Genomic DNA, 22,048 nt, shown 5'->3' with positions numbered 1-22,048 from the left:
TCACATTATAACAACAATCACATTTCCACATTTTTCTCCCTTACCTCCTGCACAACGCAAGTACTTCTGGAAAGCACCTTGTTTCAGTTAGTAGGAGCTAGTGAAATACAGAAGGTTAAATTCCAGCAGAAAAGAGAACATGAGAAAACAACAGGGACTGGGAAAGCAGGTGCCAGCACTCTGCCAGCATTGAGCTTTCTCTGGCCCCTGTTCAGTACAGACTTTGGATCGACTTGCAGAAAAGTTCTACTTTTGAGTCTGCACTCATTTAATCGGAGAGGGAGAACTGCACAAAATACAGTATTTTATTCCTTTCTCCTCTACCAATATTTCTACTGCCTGTAACTACAGCCTAGGTAGCTCCCAAGCACAATTCGTCCCAAAAGTCAAAGATGACATCTTAGAATAGGGTGAATCAGCTTTTGACAATGACTGTTCTATTCCAGTAATTATAAAAGGAGCCAGCTTGTAACACGATTAGCCTAAAGTCAAGTATTTAACTGTTAGGCTACTCAAGTTAAGAGATAAGAACCTTATCTTGTGTCCTTAAAACCTGAATTTCAAGTAACAGCAAACATATCTATTAAACATCTGTATGCTAAAGAAACCTAGAATCCTTTTTTTATTGCTTACCAAGGCTACACATTTGCACCTGCTCATTTGTTAGAAGTAACAGGATTTTTGACAGTAAAGTGAAATGAACACAGAAGTCTTAAATTCATATGTCGGGTGTTAGAAACTCAAAATTGAAGGTTTGTTATCTCCCTGGCACAGAAAACAGACGACTCTTCCTTTTTCTGGAAAAGGAAAGCACAAGACAATGACAAAAAGTCTGTATTATTTCCGATTAGCTTCTAATAAACTCCAGAGAGCAACCGAAAAAAGAAAATTCTTCCTGAAACCTGAAAGAAAGTTAGAATTTTCTGCTTTCATTTCATGACCTTGTTGCGGGGGGGGGGGGGGGGGGGGGGGGGGGGGGGGGGGGGGGCGGGGAGCAGAATCTCTTGATACCAGTTGGCAGCAATTGTTTCATCCACTGCTACAACAAACCAGCTATTGTGTCTTTGTTTCCCAGGTACCCCACCCCTGAAATGCTAAATATCCTGCTGCCTGCACAAGCAGGCACTCACTGCTTTCAGTTCAATGCAAACTGTTCCAGAGATGAGAGATACTCCATGTACTGCTGCAAGCTGTTTGTTTTGTTGTTCCTACTTTACAATACAGGTCATTCTGACCGAATATATCTATTCACTCTTTTTTCATGGCAAGCAGCTTTTAAACAGGTTAGTAGAGCCTGTTCATAGAAAGCAGAGGGATGCAGGGAAAAAGATGCTTTTCCCTCTACATTGAATTAATCTCACTACAATTCAATGTGTGAACTTACCATCCCAAGAATAATAGTCTCTGTGTTTTGAAGAAACTAAGCAAATTAAGCTGAATAGTAATTGATGTGGTTAAGTACAGGATAAACAAATACTGGAAAAATGTCAGCATCATTCTTTAAAAAATATGGAAGCTACACAGCATGTACCAGGGGTTCTGCCAGCGAGCAAGGCTGCTTACATTGGCTACAAAGTTCTTAAAAAAAAAAAAAGATAGGCTATCCTTTGAGAATAAAACAGTGTCCTGGGCTGCTTTTCTCTCCCTCCCTCTTCCAAGTGGTTAAACAAAGGACTTCACTGTCAAAAGCCAAGACTAACAGCTTATGCTGTACACTTGCAGACAGAAAAATTGAAGAGAATCTTCTGGCAGTATCAAGTTAATCATCAAAAAGCAAGACCATAATGGAATAAAATCCTGCACTCAGACATAATCCTTAGGAGGAACAACAGGTAACTATTGTCTGAAACTGCTTAATGGCATTCTAGTCATCTGTTAAATGAACTATGCCACCAAGCCATCATTCAAAAGACTTAAAAAACAGTTTTGCACAGATGATGTTCTGCTTCTTCAGCTCCCTTCACTCCTCTACTTCACACAGCACCTGGCTTCCGTCTCCTCCCTCCCACCCCAGCCTTATCCCATCACAATTCCAATGCAAAATTGCTCCAAATGCAAAATTTTCAGTTATAAGATTTATAACTCCTCTGCCAACAAGGAGTTGGGGCATCCACGTACAACCCAAACTAATCCTAACTTCTGATCTGTGTGGAGCTCATCTATCAAATCTTTTCAATGCCAAAATGAGACTAAAGCATATAACAACTTCCATACACCTAAAGCTCCAATGAAGTATTCTCAGAGATCTATTTTAATACCCTAAACATTTCTTTCCTTAGTTAATATATTACAGACTACTGCAGCAATCACTGGGTTGCAGTCTGAATAAACTCAATTACCTTTCTTCTAAATGACAGCAACCTGACCAGCTCACCAGTCCAAGAAAAAGATGTCCATCTATTCATATCGTATCAGTCCCCTCTGTAGCACTTAGTCAGGAAGGGCTCCATTACATCACAGCATTTTCATTCACAAACTTCACAAAACTTCTCCATTTTGCAGCTCACAAACAAACCAATACCTTGTGGCAGACTGATGAAAACAAACAGAAAGAAATGGGAAATCTTCTCTCATTCTGCAGAAGCGAGGATACTTCCTTCTCTTTTGCATTATATCTCGGGAACACTGTCAAGTTTTTAAGATAATCTATTTAAAAAAAAACAAATCAAATCCCCAGATCTTTAGTTTCCTATCCTACAGGCAAAAATGATTAGAGAAATTATCTATAAAGCTCAGGGCCACTTTTCATTTACCGTTTTTGCTACTTCTCACACAGATTTCAAATGATACAGTAAGACAGCAGCTTGCAATGTACAGTATCGTAATGCCACTTTCAAGATTAGCCCTCAGTTTTGCATGCAGCTAATGACTGAGTCACCTGGCAGTTGCCTAAGCAACAATAGAAATGTACAGCACAAAACTAAACTTTAATTTACATAATTTATCACAATTAGTTTTCTCCAAATATCTGAAACTATTAAAGATACTGCAAATTATAAACTAATTAATATAATCATTGTAAGAGCACAGGAATGTAACTGATGCTAAAGTATTACTGTATGTAGATGACACAGGTAACAAGCAGGTTGGAGCCTGAAGATTCATGTGGTTGTTGCCACAGTAAAAGTCATGAGCATGCTGCACAGGGCTTCTTCCAAGTGGTGACACAGTCCTTGCATTAAAAAAAAGCTTGAAAAAGACTACACAGGAGGTCAGTATCCTCCACCTCTTCCCTCCCAGACTAATTCTTCTATTTTGACTTTGCCTATACAAATAGTCTTCACATTCCTTGCCTGACAGACAGGTTAGTTCTGACTAAAAGATTATTATTATCACTATCCAACTTTGTGCGCTGACTTGAAAGCATCCAGGTGGTTCAACTTTTCCAAGCAAAAAGTCACCACTACATTTTAACCTGGCCACACAAAGGATTTCCCAAGTGTAAGTCTTAGAAATGACTCAATTGTCTTAGCTTAAGTTTAAAAAACTAACAGAATCAGAGCTCAAATAAACAAATTAGACACTCTGTATGATGAATCTCAGCACACAAGATTAAAATATTTGATTCTGAAAACCAGTTCCTACAAAACATATGGCAGGCAACTCTTCATCAGTTAAGCCCCAGCCCAATGGGGACAAAGCTAGGGCTGAAAATACAAAATAGTCATGATGTTCAATCTGTAAAATAGAATTCGTTTCCAGAATTAAATGTGAACTGTAAATTGAAATTGTTTTGCTTTAAAGTGATCCCAAAAGGCATTACTCTGGGCCATGTGTGGTATCATGTGGGTGTACCAGAATTCTGGCATCAAACTTAGCAGTATGAACTGCTCGAGGTCTTGAAAAGGGGGAAGAGTCACCTTACCGCCTTTAAAATGTATTTATGTACCAAGTATTCCCCAAAACCTGTGTCGTGAATATATTTAACACAGAAAGCAAGAATTAACTCACTTTGGTTTTTTGCTCTGTATTTCACTTCTAACAAGAGCAATTGCTCTGACAATGCATAGTGTAAACAGGAGATGACACTGACTTCTTTTTTCTACCCTTGTTGAAGAGCTGGCTACAACAGAAGTGAGATAACAAAGCATAAGGCATTCAGAGGAACCAATGATTGTTATATCCTGTCACACAAAGGGCAAAAATGTAATGAAGGAAATGTTTTTTTCTCCCCATGAACTTTTTCACACTGATTACTTAACTTCTATGACAGCCAAGCAGATTACTGCTTGACCAAAGGCAGACATTAACTCTAAAGACTGATGGAGTCAGTTAAACATAGAAACATAAATGAAAGCTATTAGTTAGTTCATAAGACACTCCCTTTGTTAGCCTGGAATGTCATGAACATATTATTACCACCAGATATAGTTCTGTCACATTAGAATGAATAACATTAGACAGGCAGTTTAAATCCAAAAGCCTATTAGAGCAAACATAGCTGGTCTACGTCAGGGAAGCTATGCTCAATTTTTTCCAGCATCCAGGTACAGCCAGTCTTTTTCTGTCTCATTCTGCAGTATTTGGAAGAAAGATACAAGGGGTAAAAAGTGAGAGGTAGAAAAAAAATAAGCAGGCTACACAAAGCAAATACACAGCATGATCCCTTGTATCTCCTGTCTCCTCTCTATACTTAAAATTATTGCCTAGCGATGTTATTTCATCCAAAAAAGAAACCTGGAAGAGAGCAGGCAAGAACAATTTCCTCATTCTTCACAGGCAAATCTAAACTAAGTCCTCTCATTTGTCCCAGCAGTCATCAGAAGAAACGGAAAATCAGGGAGCTATTTTAGATTTAAGCCAAAATAGACATCAACTTCAGATGTTCATGGCTTTTGAATTTCAGGCTTTTTTGTCTAACAAGTAGATGTATTTTTATTTGATGAAGAATAATAAGGAACAGTATTCATATTAATTCTTACAGCTTCCCCTTATCCTCACTTTCCCAGTATCACAGAAGATTGAATAGCTCCCTGCAAGCCAACAGCTTTCTAGTCTTCCCCACCTACCATTTCACACTGCTCTTGGCCAGCAAGCAAGAAGTGCAAAGCAGGTCTATGACCAGAAATATAGTGGGGCTGAGTTGTTTGCTTCTTTAATTTATCAATTCATATTACAGAGCAGTAAAACTTCAGCAGCAGTCGTGACTGAAGATTAAAAATTCCTACATTCCTCCTTTTTTTCCACCCCTGGAAAAGAACCAGCTACTCTTTGATCATTAACCTGTGAAAGACAGAAACACACACCTGCGTATTCTGCAGCTCTATTTGTACATAACTTGGGCCTTACATCATTTAGGTTATTATTCATTCTCCCTACCAATACTGTATCTTTTCTAAAGTTTGGTGCAGACTCAGCTTGAAGGCCTCAACATCAGAGAACTAATGCAAGATCTGTAAATTTTTGGTATGAGGTCAATCAAGTGAATGACTTTACTTAATAAAGGAACTAATTTTGTAATTACGAGATGCCAACTACCCTCTAGATACAGTCTTCCTTTCCAGGATAGTGTATTAGTTTGTTTTCCCAAAAGACACAATGCCGAGTATTAGTGCACCAGTATTATTTTTACTTACACTTCTGCAAAAAACACTTCGCTGTTGATGCCCTGCACTCCACTTTCAGACCAACCAAATAAGACTTTAAATATTCTAGTAACTATCACAGAGATTCTAGAAATCCTGAAGTTTAAACCATGGATTAGAGGGGGGAGTATTTTATGTTGAGGACAGTATTTGCATGGAGTGAGAATGAATATTTTATTAGAAATAATAATGACTGCAATTCTCATCATCCCAGAACTACTCAAGAATTCAACTCAAACTCACTGAACAATTCTGGTTGGAGAAAAAAGTGAGGGGTAGAAAGGATCAATGGTGTGAAAAACATATCCCAGCAGTCATAAGGGAGATTTAAGTTTTCAAAAGGAACCCAGAGGGGTGGCTCCCGAGGCATTTTGACTGAGATGTTCTCATTTTATATAATCTCTTTTTACAGGATTTAAGAAAGCCTGGCAGAAGGAAAGGCACACACCACTGGAAAATAAAAGCTGCTTAAAAAGGTGCAGAAAGTAAATAGGCAGAAATCCAGCAATATTTGTACCATTCAATCCACATGCTTGTTCTTTCTCCATCAGGATCGCCCGTCTTCTCCTTAAAGCATTTTGAAGGATATTTGCCCCATAGATAATATGGGGATGGGGTGTTCCCTCCTTCTGTGGATGCTTTTTAATGGGCTCAATGAAGTAATTCCCATGGGGCAGATGGAAATATCCAGTCTGAAAATAAGCACAAAAGAGTTAATCTCTCCTGTCCAGTACTGGAAGTCAAAAATAAAAGACTCTTTTCATATTACCATCCCCAAGCTTTTCTCATAAGCCAGTCATTACACTGCAGAAATACAAAAACGTCAGGTTTTCAGTATTTATTTTGCTGCATACATCAAGGTTGCTTTGTACCTCACAAAGGCATAACAGTCCAAAGGGGAATAGAAAAAATATCTTCTTCCTAATAACCTGAAATCCTGTATACTGAGGCAGAGGCTCCCATATTTGTACAAAGCCACTGAAAGGTCAAAAGTTAATTTGTCAAACATGATGCACTAGGGAGAGTTGCATCTTGTTCTTCTGATGTTTTGCATCCATTCCCCAGAGAACAAGCCCTGAATAGAAGCTGTTTCACAAGTACAAAGCGCAATTCTGCTCCTAGCTGCAATTCCATAGTCAGATCATGCAACCCATCAGATAGGCTGCACTGTGTGGTGTACTCTCGACTCAGACTACAAACCCCTCTGGCCTCCATGCTTCCAATGGAAGAAATAAGTAGCTTTTCATGAATTACAGCAAGCTATTGTGATCATACAATAGATCTGCCTAACAAAGGCTGTAACATTTCTCATGCTATAACTTCTGTATCAACCTCCCAGCTTTGACTGAGCTACAGGGCCTTTGATACCCGTCTGGACTACACACGATTAGTTTACACGTCCCTCTGCCATGATCTAAGAGACACATGCAACCGGACATGGCCTTGGTCCCTCGTATCTCAGCATTTTTGCATGGATTGCTAACATTGCAGAACCATTGTATAGCCCTTCCACTTCAACAATACTAAATCTAAAGCAAAAGATCTACTGACATCCCAGCCCACACTGGGGATGTGACAGGAGATTGAGGTATCCCACTCTTATGGCTTTGTTTCCTCTTCACTTTCTTGCTGTGGTAAGTGTAGCCTTCTTAACTTGTTCTGGAACAGGAAAAAATGCAGCAACACTGTGTTCCTGCAGCTGCTGTATTCAAACTTAGAAGGACAGACAAATCTAAAAACCCTTTTGAAACACTCCCAGGTCTTACAGTTTCCCTGGACAGTTAGGAAAGCCAGTATGAGGGTAAGGTCAAGAGGGAAATCATATAAATGGAGGAAAAGCACTCTTAAATATAAATAACCACAGGCTCTATGTACGAGGAGCCCAAAGGCAGCTCAGTGAGATCTCCACATGATGTGCTTCAAAGTCCCCTCTACCAGATACCTTCTGCCTCCACTTTGATTGCCGGAGGCCCAATACATCCCACAGCAAACTTTTACAAATAAATATCTGTGACTGTCATTTCACAGAGTTTGCCCAACAGTCCTTAAGAGGAGAAACTCTTTCCTTCTAGTTTTCCAGTGCGAGTCAAAGTTTAAAAGCCAGAGATTGGTCTTGGTTTGAAGCCTTGGTTACACCCGTAAAGTTTCACAGGTTCAGGACTCAAAGTCACATATGTTTGCTCATCTGGGATTACAGTTACTGCCTGTATGTTTTTTGTTTCATGTTTAAGAAAAAAGAAATCAAGACTTCTGATTCTTAAACATGAAATTCAAAAATGCTCAGGTTTCTTTTTCAATTATAGATCAAGGCTGCTTTTGACATAGGAGCTGAGACACACTACAAAAGCAATAAATTCCGTGTTCAGATTGGATAAAAACGTCAAGATGTCTATAGAACAAGAACGCCCACACAGAGGCTAGACCAGGAGATTGGTACATGTGGCTTTCCTCCTGCTGCTCAAGGAATCAAAGCACTGTCACAAACCTTTGCCCATTCCTTTTCATTCCACAGGATTCAATCCTTCCTGGATATTCTGAAAGTCTAGATTATTTGACCTTTTTTTTCCTGTTGTATTTTTTAACCCAGTTGGAACCAGGAAGAACTAACCATCTTCACTGCAGACCCTGATTTTATAGGGCAGGCTGATTAGTCACTGGACTATTGTGTCAAAGTTGCATCTGTAAGAAGAAAGGCCAGGCAATCACATAAAAAATGAAGTATATTAGTAGCAACCTCATTTCCCAAGCTCCCCCAGCAATGCCTGTATGTTAAAATTCAGCTCTCCATTCAAGCTGTGTGGAGCAGGAGAAAAACCAAAAATTCATCATATTTCATACTGCACACGCACACACACAGATGGCACTAAAGATTGTTCAATAAGCCAGCAAACACCAGCTCCTACAGAACCTGGCTTCAGACATTCCCATTTTTTTTTATTATTATTGTTTTTGTAACATCATTTTTCAGTATGGAATATCTATTTTCACAGCCTTACAGCTTTTTGCTGTAACAACTCTATCCCAAGCCATCCCTGTTCCAATACAGCCACAACACCCCCAACCCGCTGGCATTCTGTGGACAACATTTGTTAAGTTCGGTAATACAACTGTACATCCCACCCACCTGCAGCAGAAATTCTGCCAGTCTTCCTCTCGATCTGGGATGAAACTAGGAGTTGTTCCTCCCATCCTCTGCAGTAACTGCTTGTCTGCACTAGTTCATATACTGTTCTTGTCACTGTCATTGTAGCACTTTCCAGGAGTATGTGTGGCTACCTGACTCACACCTACCGCATGTGCTTTCTTCTTTACATTGATAGATAACTGAATACGGACAGAAACAGAGTTAGTAGCACTGTCCTTCTCTATGTTGTAATCACTACCTTCCTGTTTGTCTCCTCTTGTTACATGAGGCAAGGTCCAAGAGAACCCTCCTGCACTTCATGCAGAAAAAGTGGAAATTTTTAATGTGCCTTAATTTCTGGAAGAGGCAATGTCTGTGTGTCAGATCTCCCCTGAAGAAAGCTACTTCAGGTGTGTGTAACTTCTACACGATAGCTTTAACATTTGTTCTTTAAAAGAGGTTGATAACAGCCAGAACTTTCATATTTGTTGGCTACAGACTGCTGAATCTTGGGAAAATAAAAGGCTGCTCCCCACTCAATATCCAGACTAAAGTCACTGTAGCGCATGAAGAAGTCTGAGGGCCTATTTTACCAAGGAGACACTCCAACAAAAAAATTATCTGCTCCAAAAGGCCTCATGGATCCTAAATTCTAGTAGCAATAGAATTTACTTAAACAAAACTGCCCGCTCTGTCTGTAACAAATTCCCCAATAAAGCAAGATATTTGTAAGCAATCTTTCCTTTCACTTGAACTTTGTGCTCTGGGATTTTCTGAAAGAGTTTGAAATTCGGATGAAACCATCATCACTACAATACAAAATAAGAGAAATGCCATTACCTCCTACATGGCATTTTAGTGCTATCTGCACTCTCCCCAGTAAAGAGAGCTGCCTCGATGTGTTCCCTGTTACAGGACACAGGCAGGATATTGTAACCAGGCCAGATCATCTCTCTCCGAAGGTGTCAGTCAGTGTTTTACCAAACGTCCCTGAGTACCCCCTCTTCCCTGACAGTTTCAGCATATGGGTATTCTCTATCCATATTGCTAGCCTGTAATCAGTGCATGCATTGTCGTAACGTATCTTGCAACTGCAGTTCTCATGGTGCTACAGCATGTGGAGAAAGCAAGCTGGAAAAGAAGATGAAAACAGAAAAAGTAAAATGATCTGAATAGATTCTCTGGTCTGTATTACTACTCCCAGTCACCAGTCCAAGAAGAAATTAGGGTTCTTGAGATCAGTGTCTTAAATACACCTCTGTAAATGTGGTACAGAAATGTTTTGTGTCCTGTGTTATCTGAAGTACCACGTGCCAGAGCAAATTTAGGGAGTCTCAGGAACCGTAGACCTTTCTGCACAAATGTATTACACTCATGACTGCAAAAGAAACTGAAGAGTGATACCAAAAATGTGCATTTCTCCATATCCTCTAAAATTGTGTAAAATATTATGACATGCTCCATTTTTATTATCTGCAAATGGCTGCACTGTGTGCCTAAACTTACCAGAGATGAGAATACACTTTTAGCTTATGAGAAAGACCAGTTCTAGAACCTGCCTCAAAACTTTCCCCTAATTCTAGTATCCTAGAATTTTTTTTAATGTCTAAAAACATCTCCCAGTTCCACTTTTGGACTACAACAAGAAGAGGAGCTGATAACCTCCAGGAGAAAAGTTCTTCTCATGGCTATTCCCAGAAGTAACTGGAAGAGAAGTAAGGCATTTGTATATCTTCTAAACCAAAATCCTTTATCCTTGCTTTCTTTATCCTGAAACTATTTTATTTTTTACTGATTGGATGTCAGGTAGAAACCATGATTTTCATTCCTGTCCAGAATCATAAAGACAAGCACACACAAGTTACAGGGTAAGTTATAAATTTAAAAAAATCCATCCATTACACAACCTATCAGTTGGAAGTATAAAGACCCTATACATTAGCAATAGTGAATAAAATAATGGGTTTAACCATGAGAAGTGTGGTTCTCTCAGAAGTAGTCCATTACTGTAAAAAAAGAAGTATATTTCAAATGCTAACCTACTGATAGTAAATTTATGGGTGAAGCCAATTAAGGAAATCAGAGTGACAAATGCACCATGCCCGCCAGTGCTGCTTGGGATGAAGTGACTGTAGAAGTCTGCTTCCAGAATGTAGATATGCTTTCCAACAGCTTCCAGAGACTTCAGCACTTACTGAACTTGTGCTTTGCACTTGCACTTTCACCTGCACAGGCTACACACCAAGAAGTGAAATGCTGAGACCAACTGGAAGAAAACAAAAACCAATCCTCAGATTAAACTTACTTCAAAGCACTCAGAACCAGCACAATTCCCTTTGCTGATTAAGCACTTCTTTAGTTTCGCTCTTTATAGCTGTTCTTCTCTGATTCACAAATATAATAGCAAAAATTTTTCATTTAAAGTCCATCAGTTTTCAAGCTATGTATACTTACAATATATGCTTTTTTTTAGCAGTTTGTAGCATCATCCGCTTTTAAGTGATATTCACACGGCCTCAGAATACACAAAGGAGCGCCTCATCAGAAATAAGCCAGCCTTATTTATGCTCGTTACAGTGTTTAGTTTTCACCACAGAAAAAATGACTGCAGCCAAGATTCCCTCATTTAAACTTCTTCATGAAACGCTACCATGTAAAATAGTAATACAAATGGCCGGGGGGGGGGGGGGGGGGGGGGGCAGTGTCACATGGCGGGTAGGGTGGTTATATGTGTGTTTGTCTCCCTCAATGCCTATACGGGAAAATCTAAAAATCTACCACAGAATTTTTTTCTGAATTGTTGTTCTCTCCTCCTTCAAATCTCCTCCTTCACCCCCAAATTCTGACATATTTTGGCCGAAAATGTTTCCCAGACTGTATCTGGAAGTGCTGCTTCATTGCTTAATAGGATTTTTAGTTCAAGTGCCTCATTATTTTGACACAAACAGCTCCCTGGACACATTGCATCTCCCACACTGCATGTTGCTCGCCAGGAGGACATGGTGATCCTGGGACACTTCTGACTCAAAGTTTTCAAGCAACTTTTTTGATTTTCAGTAGCAATCTGCATTTTCCAGTGGAAAGCGGATATTTTCCACATATTTCTTTTGGTCAAAAGTTCAGGTTTTTTGTCAAAATCTATCTTCTGGCAGAATTTTTTCAATCACTTCCACGTGGAAAGCTGAAGCCAAGTCCTGTGGGAAGGGAAAAGAGCAGCTTTAGCCTTGGCTAAGGTTTTGCAATTGCACTGTTATCCCAGACAGGAGGGGCTGCAATTAGTGGGTGTATGTCAGGAGAAAAAGGGAAGGAAAAAAACAACAATTTGCAGTCTAAAGCTATATAACTGAGTATCTTGACAATAATGCCAAAAAATAACATCTGTAGTGAGAACAGTGTGTAACTTACTGAAAGCAGACAGCAGTATTTCTGAGAAAAAGGCAGCAACAGACTCTGAAAACATGGTGAGTTTTTAGAAGCAATGTGAAACTAAAGTAAGAAGACAAGATGCTGGTTTTACCTTTAAGAACTTTGCTCCAGCTGCTTATTACAACTGTAATGCATGGTAAGAGAAGTTCAGTTTGAATAAAAGAATTTGCTAATTAAAGAAAAAATTGTGCCATAGGAAACATGCATTACCAGTGCTCTTCAGCTGCAAATAATCAGAACTGCACTGGTGAAGTAAATTATCTGTAAATATTAAGCATGCTAAGTTTATTTTCTTTTTTCAGCTTATGACTTAATTGCTTTCTGTATGTAATTTTTTTTCCCAAGGATCTTTCCCTTTGAGTCGTTGTCTGTTCCTACCTGAGCCAGAACGCAAACCTAGCGACATGAGTGCCCAGATGAGATTTTCACCTACATCCTCAGCTAGACCTAAAGAAATGGACCTGCCATGTGGTTGCTAAGGCAGAAAGAGGAGGCTGACCATTTTTTAGGTACTGAGAAATTTGACAAAGACTTTTATGAACATTGCCCACAGAAAAGGACAACACTTTAGCTCTTACAGAGTTCTACAGAAAAAAAACAGTGCTTTCAGCAGGATTTGGTGAAAATTCGTTTGGTGCTACGACACTGAACACAGCCTTAGTTTAACATAGCTTTGGTCCAAAATTAAAATAGCTTATTTTTAAGACAACAAGATAAGTAAAAGAACAGGATACTACCATATCACAAATCTTATATTCTTTTGTCACACTTGCTACCTCGTGTATTTTACACACTGCCAGAAAACTGGCCAGAAGTGTCAAAAACGTGCAGAGTTAGGCCCTGCACACTGTGGGCTCAGAAAGTTCAGACACAAAGGAGAGAAAAGAAAATATCAATGCAAAGCCACATTTATAGCAAGGTGGACTTCTGTGGAAGAAAATAAGGTATCAGAGGAGGAAGAAGTGTCCGAGATCCTCCAGTTCTCAGGTTCTTGATGGTCAGACATCAGTCCTGGATACTTCAGAGACAAGGGTCTTTCTGGCTGGGGACACACCCTCAGCAAAGGAGAAAAGTCAAGTTTCTACGGTCATGTTGACCAGCTACTATACAACTACTTAAAATACACAATCACTCAGCTGAGAGACTTGGCAGAGAATCATTACTCTGGGTTATGGAATCGGCTTGCTGGTGACGACACTCAACTTCATTTCTTCTTTTCACAGCACTTGAGCAGGACAGATTCATTCCTCTTCCCACAGTTCAGTGGAGATGGGGACTAGGACAAAGGTTTTCTAGGATACATCTTAAGAAGCTAAGGCATTAAAAATCCACCCTTTATAAAAATGGGTAAGAGAAGCAAACAGTCCAAATCCTGTGTTCATTTGCTCCTCTGCTGTGCCGCAGAAACAGTTCATTAAGTAATACTGATAGCCAGGAATAATTTCTATGGACCTCCAACTCACCGTGAGCTTTGCATCTCTTACAGAGTCTGAAGTACCCCAGCTACATTCATTTATATACAAGGAAATTCTCTGTGGAATTAATCTGCTGTGGGGATTTGAGCATGCTCACATGAAAAAAATACAACTTGGAACACATAATTTTAAAAGACGCCTTTGTTCATAGTTCATCACGGCATCGTCCACTATCAATCTTTACTGTCCATCCTAAAAACATTTATTACTTCTTCTGCCTATTTCCTGATTATCCTTAGAAGTAAGAGTCCAGGTATCTTATTCATACATACACTTGTGGGTGCCCTGTTGGCCGTGGCTATACTTGCATCACAGAAATATCTCATCTCACTTCTTTTCTTATGATAGAAGATACACAAATGAAAGATGGTAACTGTGGCAGTGAAACTGCTTAGAGCGTCGTTAGTCTCTGTACAGGCTTCTGCTTTGAAATCTCCAGCAGTTCATGAGGAACATGAAGCTGTGTTCCCACAGCTTCTACATCTCTAACTGTATCACAGTGTCCAGCAGCAGTCACTTCACGTTGTCCAGTTCTCAGCGCACCTTTCAGCTTCCTTCCGCATTCTCATTTTCTACTTTTTGAAATATGTACGATTTGATCTGCTTAAGCCAGAACCGTCCTCCCTTGCTGCATCTAAACCTCAGACACACCATTAAATTCCAACAGGGTAAAAAATTATTGTCCATTAGAGGAGATTTAATAACTAGCCATTTTTATGGTCTTAAAATACAGCAAAGATGTCATTTAATAAATCTTACACAACTTCCAGTTCTGCTTATGTTAGGCTGAAACAAGCCTGTGTTTGCCACAGGCTGAGAATCCAGCAGGGAGACTGACTGCATGGCACAGCTGACTCTTAATTCATTAACTCAAACCCAGTTTGAAACCTTATTCTACTTACCAGCCTGATTTCCACATTGCAGCTGAGAGACAGACTCCCAAGGGCTCTCTGAAGCCCAAGGCACTCCTGAAATCCGGGGCACCTTTCATCAACATTTCCTTGCCACTCAATTGCTGACAAGTCCATTGTGTCTTTGGAGAAGACAACATTGCAGTCCTTTGGGCTGCCTAGTGGGTCCAAAGCCAATGAGGTGACACCCCACCAGGACAGGCTGAGTGGATGGTGCCTAGTCCGTGCCCTGAGCCCATCCACACAGCAAGTTACATCACTCCTGAGGATAAAGAACACCCAGAAGATTTTCTTCCAGCAAAAGTCAGCTAGGTCACATGGGGCACTCCATCAAGCAAGTAGTCAATATAGCCTCAAGCTCTACCTCAGGGTGAATCTAATAGCAAGTTAAATCTAAATTAAACATCAATAAGCTTTGCTATCCAGCCTGAAGGACACTCTTTGGTGAACATTAACACAGTATTTTTCTGAGTCTTTGACTCTTCTTCTTATCCATGCTTTCTCCCTTACACTCCTCCCCTGTTTTTGTACTGGAAGTTTTAATGGCAACTAGTGCTGGGGGGGGGGGGGGGTGGGCAAGAGCTGTTTCTCCAGGTGCAAGAGGCTTACTTGACTATAGTCATGAGACGGTGAGACTAGCAAGTTTTCACTTCATTTGGGATCCAAAAACAACTTGGCAAGTGTCATTGTTCTGAGACAAAGCAAAAAGTTTGCCCAATTCTTCCAAAAATTACCTTTAGTTTGGAAAAGTAGGAAAGAGCAACAGCTGTTTCATTCCTGGAAAATACTCTTCAAACATTTAATTCATATCCTTCTAATTAAACTTGTTCAGAAAGCACTGTATCCAGGGGGCTTACATTGTACAAATAGGGGCTTTTTCTTCTCATTAATATCAGAACAGTCTCTCATGAAAATGAAAATAAACACTATAAAAATGGTTTGTACTACTCAGCATTTGAAATCCTCTCTCAGACTTTCGATAGCAGGATGAGAAGTTGTGAAGCTTTGATTTGGAAGCCAGTAAACTTTTACAGTTTGCAAAGGAGATCAAGTTTGATGATTAAAAGCCTATGTAACACTGAAGAGTAAAGATTTAAACACCAGATTGCTAAGAGGTTCCTGGCCTAAACTGCGCTTTCTATTAGCAATAAAAACACAAGCAATAGGATTCACAGAGCAGACACGATCTCTGCTCTTGGAGACAGAAAGTACCATGGCTGTTTTGGCTTCCTGCTCACTTACATTCTAAAACTAATTTCAAGCTAGTGAGCACGACAATGTTAATACTACAGAACTCAAACTTTATTACAGAATAACTAAATGCAGATATTTGATCAAATGACAAGTGGCATTGTTTCTATTGACAAGTATTGTTTGTATTACTGTGACCCACAGGAACCCCAGTCAACAGCCAGAAAAGCAGAGATACAAATGATGACAGCTGCCACAGCATGTGCAGATAGATGGAAGAAAGCACAATTATCCCATTTTCCAGTGGATGAAAGCCTGGCAGGAGCTTTACTCTCCTCAAGAGCAGAGCAAGGCAAGGTCACAGCCCAACTTCTTCCACTCCACAGAAATTATTTTGCTTGAAGAAACAGAAGTCTGTGAGGAAAAGCAACATCAGTCTGGACTACACTGACCCACCTGCTGACACTCTTTTCCTAGCTTCACTCTGTCCAGCCCAAAAGCAAGCAGAAATGTTGAGAGCAGACAGCACATTTTAGGTCTGCAGTTGTGATCATAGGTGTGTTGGGGGAGAAGGCTTCTGCCTCTCTTTCCTCCAAATTCATGAAGCCTCAGGCTGAACAGCGCAGATGGGACTTATGAATGAATTTCAGCATGCCCAGGAAGGGTCATGCCACCACTCACGAAAGTATCACATCAAGGTGACCTAAAAGGCAGTCCATACTCATGTCCTCAGTCACTTCTTCACTAACCATTTATGCTTCCAATGCCTTTATAAAAAGTGACTTCCCCATACCAAAGGACAACCTCAAAGCAGCACTGTGACATGGAGTTTCAGCTCAGTTCCTACAGGAGGAATCATGGCTTCTGCTCAAGAACTGCAGCTTGAAACACACTGCCCTTGTTTCCGTGGGTGGTATGAGAAAGCAGCTGCTCCATTTGCTCTGCACAGCTTTGAACCAGGCTGCAAGCCATGCTCAAGCTGCAGCTTGCTGTGCTCTCACTGGGGAGGAATGAAGGGGGAGGGAGCTTATCAAAACCAAATACCTTACAAAACGGGAAAATTCAGTCCCCAGTTGAGGGCAGCTGTGGTACATTAAGATATCAGTGTCGAGTAAGTGACACACTACACCAAAAAGGTTACTTTGCATCACGACTAGTGGCTGTGTTGAGAAAGGATTGAGAGTAAGACATGGGATGCGGAGGGAGAGGGGAGAAGAAATGAAATTAAACTGTGAGAACAAGGTTCAAACTGAGTCCCAGAACTTGGAGGACAAAGTGTAGTCTCTAGTACACAGCTGATGCTTAGCGCATGGCAGTCTGGGAATGAGCACAATGATAACTGGCAATCACAACAGGAGCGCTGAATTTCTACTGGCCTGAGGCAAAATCACATGCCACTCATTTGACCTTCCCTGTTATTTCTGTCCGCCTGAGAAAGGAGAATGAAGTGACTTTATGACTGCATCTGGCACACCACCATAAATGTTTGTACAAATCTAGTACAAGTCCCAGCTCCCATGCATACCAAAGCTGAAGGCTGATCAGATTCAGCATTGGGTTCAGGTCAGTTCAAAAGCATAAAGCACTTAAGTTAGCTCTGAACTTGATTTAAATCCCCCCTTGAAGGTTGAATTCTGACTGAAAACCATATCCATTGATACGAGAGGTACAGTGCACACACTGATATATCATCAAAATTACCTGCACGTGTGTAACATTACAGCTTGCAGGCAGAAAATTAACAACCCTCTCAGAGATGCAGAGAGATGACCTATACTTTGAAATTCAAGTTGTGCAAAAAAACCCCAATAAGAACAAAAGCCTGCAAGACAAACAAATACTCCTCAATCTACTCACAGTCAAGTTTCAGCTCAAAACTGGGCAGGATGTATACTCAATAAGAACCAAATCAAATTTGGTACAAAACCAAGAACTTAGTTTACTCAGAGTTTACTCAGCATAAAATCTCTGCTAATACCAAGGCCCCCCTCGCTAGGAGCTTGATTAGCTGAAATGCCAACTACCTTCTCTAAGGAGCTGAATACTTTAAGGTCCTCCTGAAGCTGGTGGGAAATTAGCAAGTTCAACACTGTCCAGAGCAAGGCCCTGTATAATGAGCACCTGAAAAGGCTGCAAAAGAGACAACATGGGGAAGCAGCAAGCGGCACAGAGAAATTCTCCAGTTTGCTATCTGCCCTAGCACAAGAGGTAGGGAGCTTCAAAGAAGCTGGCAGGCAACAAAAGATTTTTTCACCCAAGACATTTGCTGTAGGAGCATTTGCCACTGAAAATTGCAAATAGGAAATGTTTTAGAGAGGTACCAGAAATGGCTAGATAAATCCAGGTAGGGAACGTCCCACATTTTTAAATAGAAAAATACCACCTACAGCCCAGAAACAGCATGTCAAGGAAATGTCCCTATTTTCCAGCCCTGTTCTTACACCTCTCCTCAGGAATCTGCTGTTGACCATTATTTCCTTCTGAAAGTCAGCAGCATACTCAACAAAGTCAAGGGTCTGGCAAATTAACACCTTCCACCAACTCAGAAATCACAATCTGCTGCTCAGGTGCTGCCCCTTTGTAGGAGCTTCTTCAGTAGAAAAAGAGGCTTTCTCAGTTGGGTACTTAGCCTTCTTGGTTGCTTTTGCAGCCCTAGGGGCTTGTTCCTATTGTGCTTTTCACACTCCAGGTTTTTATTTTTCTTTTAGCCATACCATCAGCCCAAGATGACCTTCTGGGACTTCACAGCAGGGCATGTGCACTCCTTTCTATCTCTTTGGACTCAACCTTCTTGTCCCAGACTGACTATGAGGCAGGCTGGACTTTTGGGCTGACCTTGTACTGTCATAGGTCTTAACTCTCCATGCAAACAGGAACCACTTCCTTTAAAAAGTGCCCCTTTTCCAAACCGTTCTTGGGGATACACTTTTGTCTGCTTACACAAAGAAAATGTCTTAGTTTGTAGCTCACCCACAGAGACCAGAAGGATAGATTTCAGTCCAAAAGTTACTAATTTAGGATCTCAGTTTTGAAGTGTTTTGATATGCATGTGTTTGTTTCTTTTGTGAATATTTCTGTAAAAGAATAGGTTTTGTCTGTTGAAAAAGCTATTGTTTTTATTTGAAGCTGACAGAAGAATTAGACTTTCCATCAAAATAATTCTTTGACTGTGAAGAGACTGCTTTTGCTATTTTGGAAATACAACACTGTTTGGAATAAAAGCATTTCATTTTGTCTTGCTTAAAAGCAGCAGTCAGCCTTTTAGGTTTGAATGTGGTATCCTGTAGCACACAAAAAGACAATATAGAGAAGAATTGGGCTATTTATTTGAAAAAAAAAATTGCAGTAAGACATTCTTTGGAAGCAGGCAGGTGAGGAAAAGTATTTTGCTATAGTAAAAGGACTCATTTTCTTTCTGTTAAAGCTCTGTTGTCACCTCTTCTTTTGCTCACGGGATGTTATAAGTTTTGTCTTTAGAACTGGCATGTTTTGAAATTCTCATAATGTACCCTTCAGGAATTCAGGAATTATGAAAATCCATTTAAATTAAAAAAAGGCACATATGTTCAGCATTTCTAAGAATTCAGCAGTTTGTTTCTTTAGGATGTATAATACTTATGCAAAAGTGATACAGTGATATGTAGGAAAATATGCAAAAGAATTAGAAAATACTTTTTGTACAGATCAGACAGATGTTGTCTGCAGATAAAACACCTCCCTGAAGACATGCTCCTAGTTCTGTAGAATTAAATGTTCTACTGAAAAAGTAAAAGTTTACTCAAACCTAAAAGATACCAAGTCTCTTCAGCTCCTACTCAGCACTATTCTTGCTAGTCTAAGAATACTGAAAATTCAAAAACTAGGTAACAATGGAAAGAAATAGAAGATAATAAAGACTAGATTATATACAGTCCTAACAGAACTCTAATGGACTTAAGAGTTCTTTAAAAGAGAGGTATATTTGACCCATGAACTTCTAATAAGCTTTTGTGTGGTCAGAGGACTGTTTAGAAACAAATTTAGGAAGAAATCCAGGACTGAATCATCAATAATTCAGGGGTGTAAGTTCACCCCTCGCAAAGGTGAACTTACAGAAATAGTACATAAAATAAGCAATTCATTCTGCTATCACTATTAGCCAGAGTCGCACAGCTAAATACCAGAACTGTACTGCAGAAATCTTTACAACTGAGAGGTGAGACTGGATTTTTGAGAGAGATATTTTCAAAACCAGGATTTTTGTACAGGATGATGCCTGATCATGACAGAGGCACTGAAGCATCAGTAATGGAAATGCTATAATTGAAAAACAACTTTTTTGTACTAGCCAAGCAAAAGCTATTTTTGTTCCTCCCCAAAACAATTCAGGCGAGATTTCCTTGAGCTGATGTGTTTCTTTGTCAGTGCTACATCTTTTTCCTTCTTCACTCCAACAATGAAAACCAGAAAACAAACACTGAACCAAATACACCCCTGGCTCGACCTCATTGAATTATTTGCAGCAGGAATGGATCTGACAGCCTACATCACAACAAACTATGTGTGGATTCCAAAGGCCATCTCCTTTAGGCTTAGATGCAGAACACAGGCATTGTTCCCATTCCTTCTTTCCACACTTTAAAATATGCTTGACCTTACTCTATGCTCAGTACTCAACACATGGCGGCACTTACAGATGCCCGACACACATTTGGTAAGAGAAGACTTTCAAGGCAGGTTGTGCAAGAGCTGAGCTGGAAACACAGAGGTGGTTTAGTGGAACTGGGTGGTAAAAATCACTTTTAGCAGGCTTCTTTCCCCAGTGCTGCTGGCTGTTTTCCAAGAGCTACACCACCTACTCCTAGTCCAGGATGCACATTCTCCTTTCCTTCCACAGTCTGGCTCATGCCCCCCCCCCCCCCAAATGGTGGTTGTTTGGCAGCAAATCTGTGGATTCTGCTCGATTTTCTTCAAAACATCAAGACTCGCATGTGCCTTGTTACAGCTTCAACAGGTCTGCCCAGTGCTGCTGAGACAACAGCTGCCCTTCAACTGTGACTGCCCAGCATTCAGCTACCCTCCTCCTTAGGCTCTAGGCTTCCCTATGAAGTTACTGCCCAAACTGTCCAAACCCCTGTGTTTAGTTTCCCCACATAGTCTGATTTGATTAATTTGGCACAGCCTTTGATTACCTTTCACTAAGAAGCTAAGAGGCATGCACAGTTACTGTACAAGCTCTGTTTTTATCTTCAGTCTCCTTAGGTTTCAGACAGTCTTTTCAACAGATTTTTTTCCATATTTCAAGTCTCAGCTATTATTTTGTGAGGCTCCAGGGAAGCTTTTGGGATTTGCTTGTCTGCTGTCCTTAAACAATAATTCTGCTAATTCAGGAAGACTGTAACACAGCTGCAGAAATTAAAGACTAGCTCCAGCTCCAGCATTTGAAATCACATCCAGCTCTCAGCCACAGCAGTGTAAATTGCAGAAAGCAAGCAAATGAAGGATAAGCAAAGGATGCGGTTACACACACACACAGAATAAAATCAAGCACACATGAAACACAAGAATTACAACAAAGAGCTCAGCTGGATCCCTGCAATTACAGAGAAGAAGGTTTGAGCAATTGTGCACTACAGCTAGACTAGAACTGGGAAGAGAACACTTAGCACAGGAATTTTTAATTAATCCTTGACTTGCAACAAACCAGCTGACCTTTATCTCATTCTATTGGCAATGCATAAACAAAAATAAGTCAGTTTAATTAAATTTGCTGTCCTCCAAATGGGACATTTGTTTAAAAATATATATACATATGTTAGCCTTTTTCAAGCTGCAGGTAAATAATTTTCTTCTACAGCCATAAATCCTTTAGAAATACCATAATCCAGCTTGCTGTAAGCATGTATGCCTGTATATGAGAAAGAGAGAGACAGTGAGAGGGAGAAGTTCAGACCACATGAGCTCATTTTATTGATCATCTGCCATGGATCCTTCACATATAAGGCATCCACAAGGATTTTTGGACAATGCAGCATAAGCCACAACTCTGAATTATCTGTGGGACTGACAGCCAACGAAGGCAGATTCTGGCCTGCTGACACTAACACTCAGTGGCAAATGCTGCTTTGCTGGTGACACACACCATCGGCACGTTTTAGGACTACTCACAGAATTGCTGGGATTTGCCAGCTGGGTTTCAGAACTGAAGGGCTGAAAAAACCCTCAGAATCAGAGGGTTCAAACAGAAAACTCCATTCCCCTTGTTGAAGGGAAAAGGTAGAACACCAAAATATATGTCAAATGTACCATCTCCCACAGGAAAACATCCCCTTCCAGCCTGCACTCATCCTGCTGCCT

At 40.3% G+C, this 22,048-nt stretch overlaps 1 protein-coding gene across 2 annotated transcripts in view; it reads right to left on the bottom strand.

Moving 5' to 3' along the window:
- ADAMTS12 (ADAM metallopeptidase with thrombospondin type 1 motif 12) overlaps positions 1-22,048 on the bottom strand; it is a 165,676-nt gene that overhangs the window by 96,596 nt on the left and 47,032 nt on the right. For both annotated transcript variants that reach the window (XM_030005164.2, XM_030005165.2), the window contains exon 3: positions 6,103-6,277. In XM_030005164.2, the coding sequence (XP_029861024.1) occupies positions 6,103-6,277 (175 nt within the window). The remainder of the gene's footprint in view (positions 1-6,102; positions 6,278-22,048) is intronic.

Source organism: Aquila chrysaetos, chromosome Z (assembly GCF_900496995.4).
Source record: "Aquila chrysaetos chrysaetos chromosome Z, bAquChr1.4, whole genome shotgun sequence".
Taxonomy (NCBI): domain Eukaryota; kingdom Metazoa; phylum Chordata; class Aves; order Accipitriformes; family Accipitridae; genus Aquila; species Aquila chrysaetos.
Note: the sequence above shows the minus strand (reverse complement) of the source record. Positions and strands in the feature narration are given on the sequence as shown.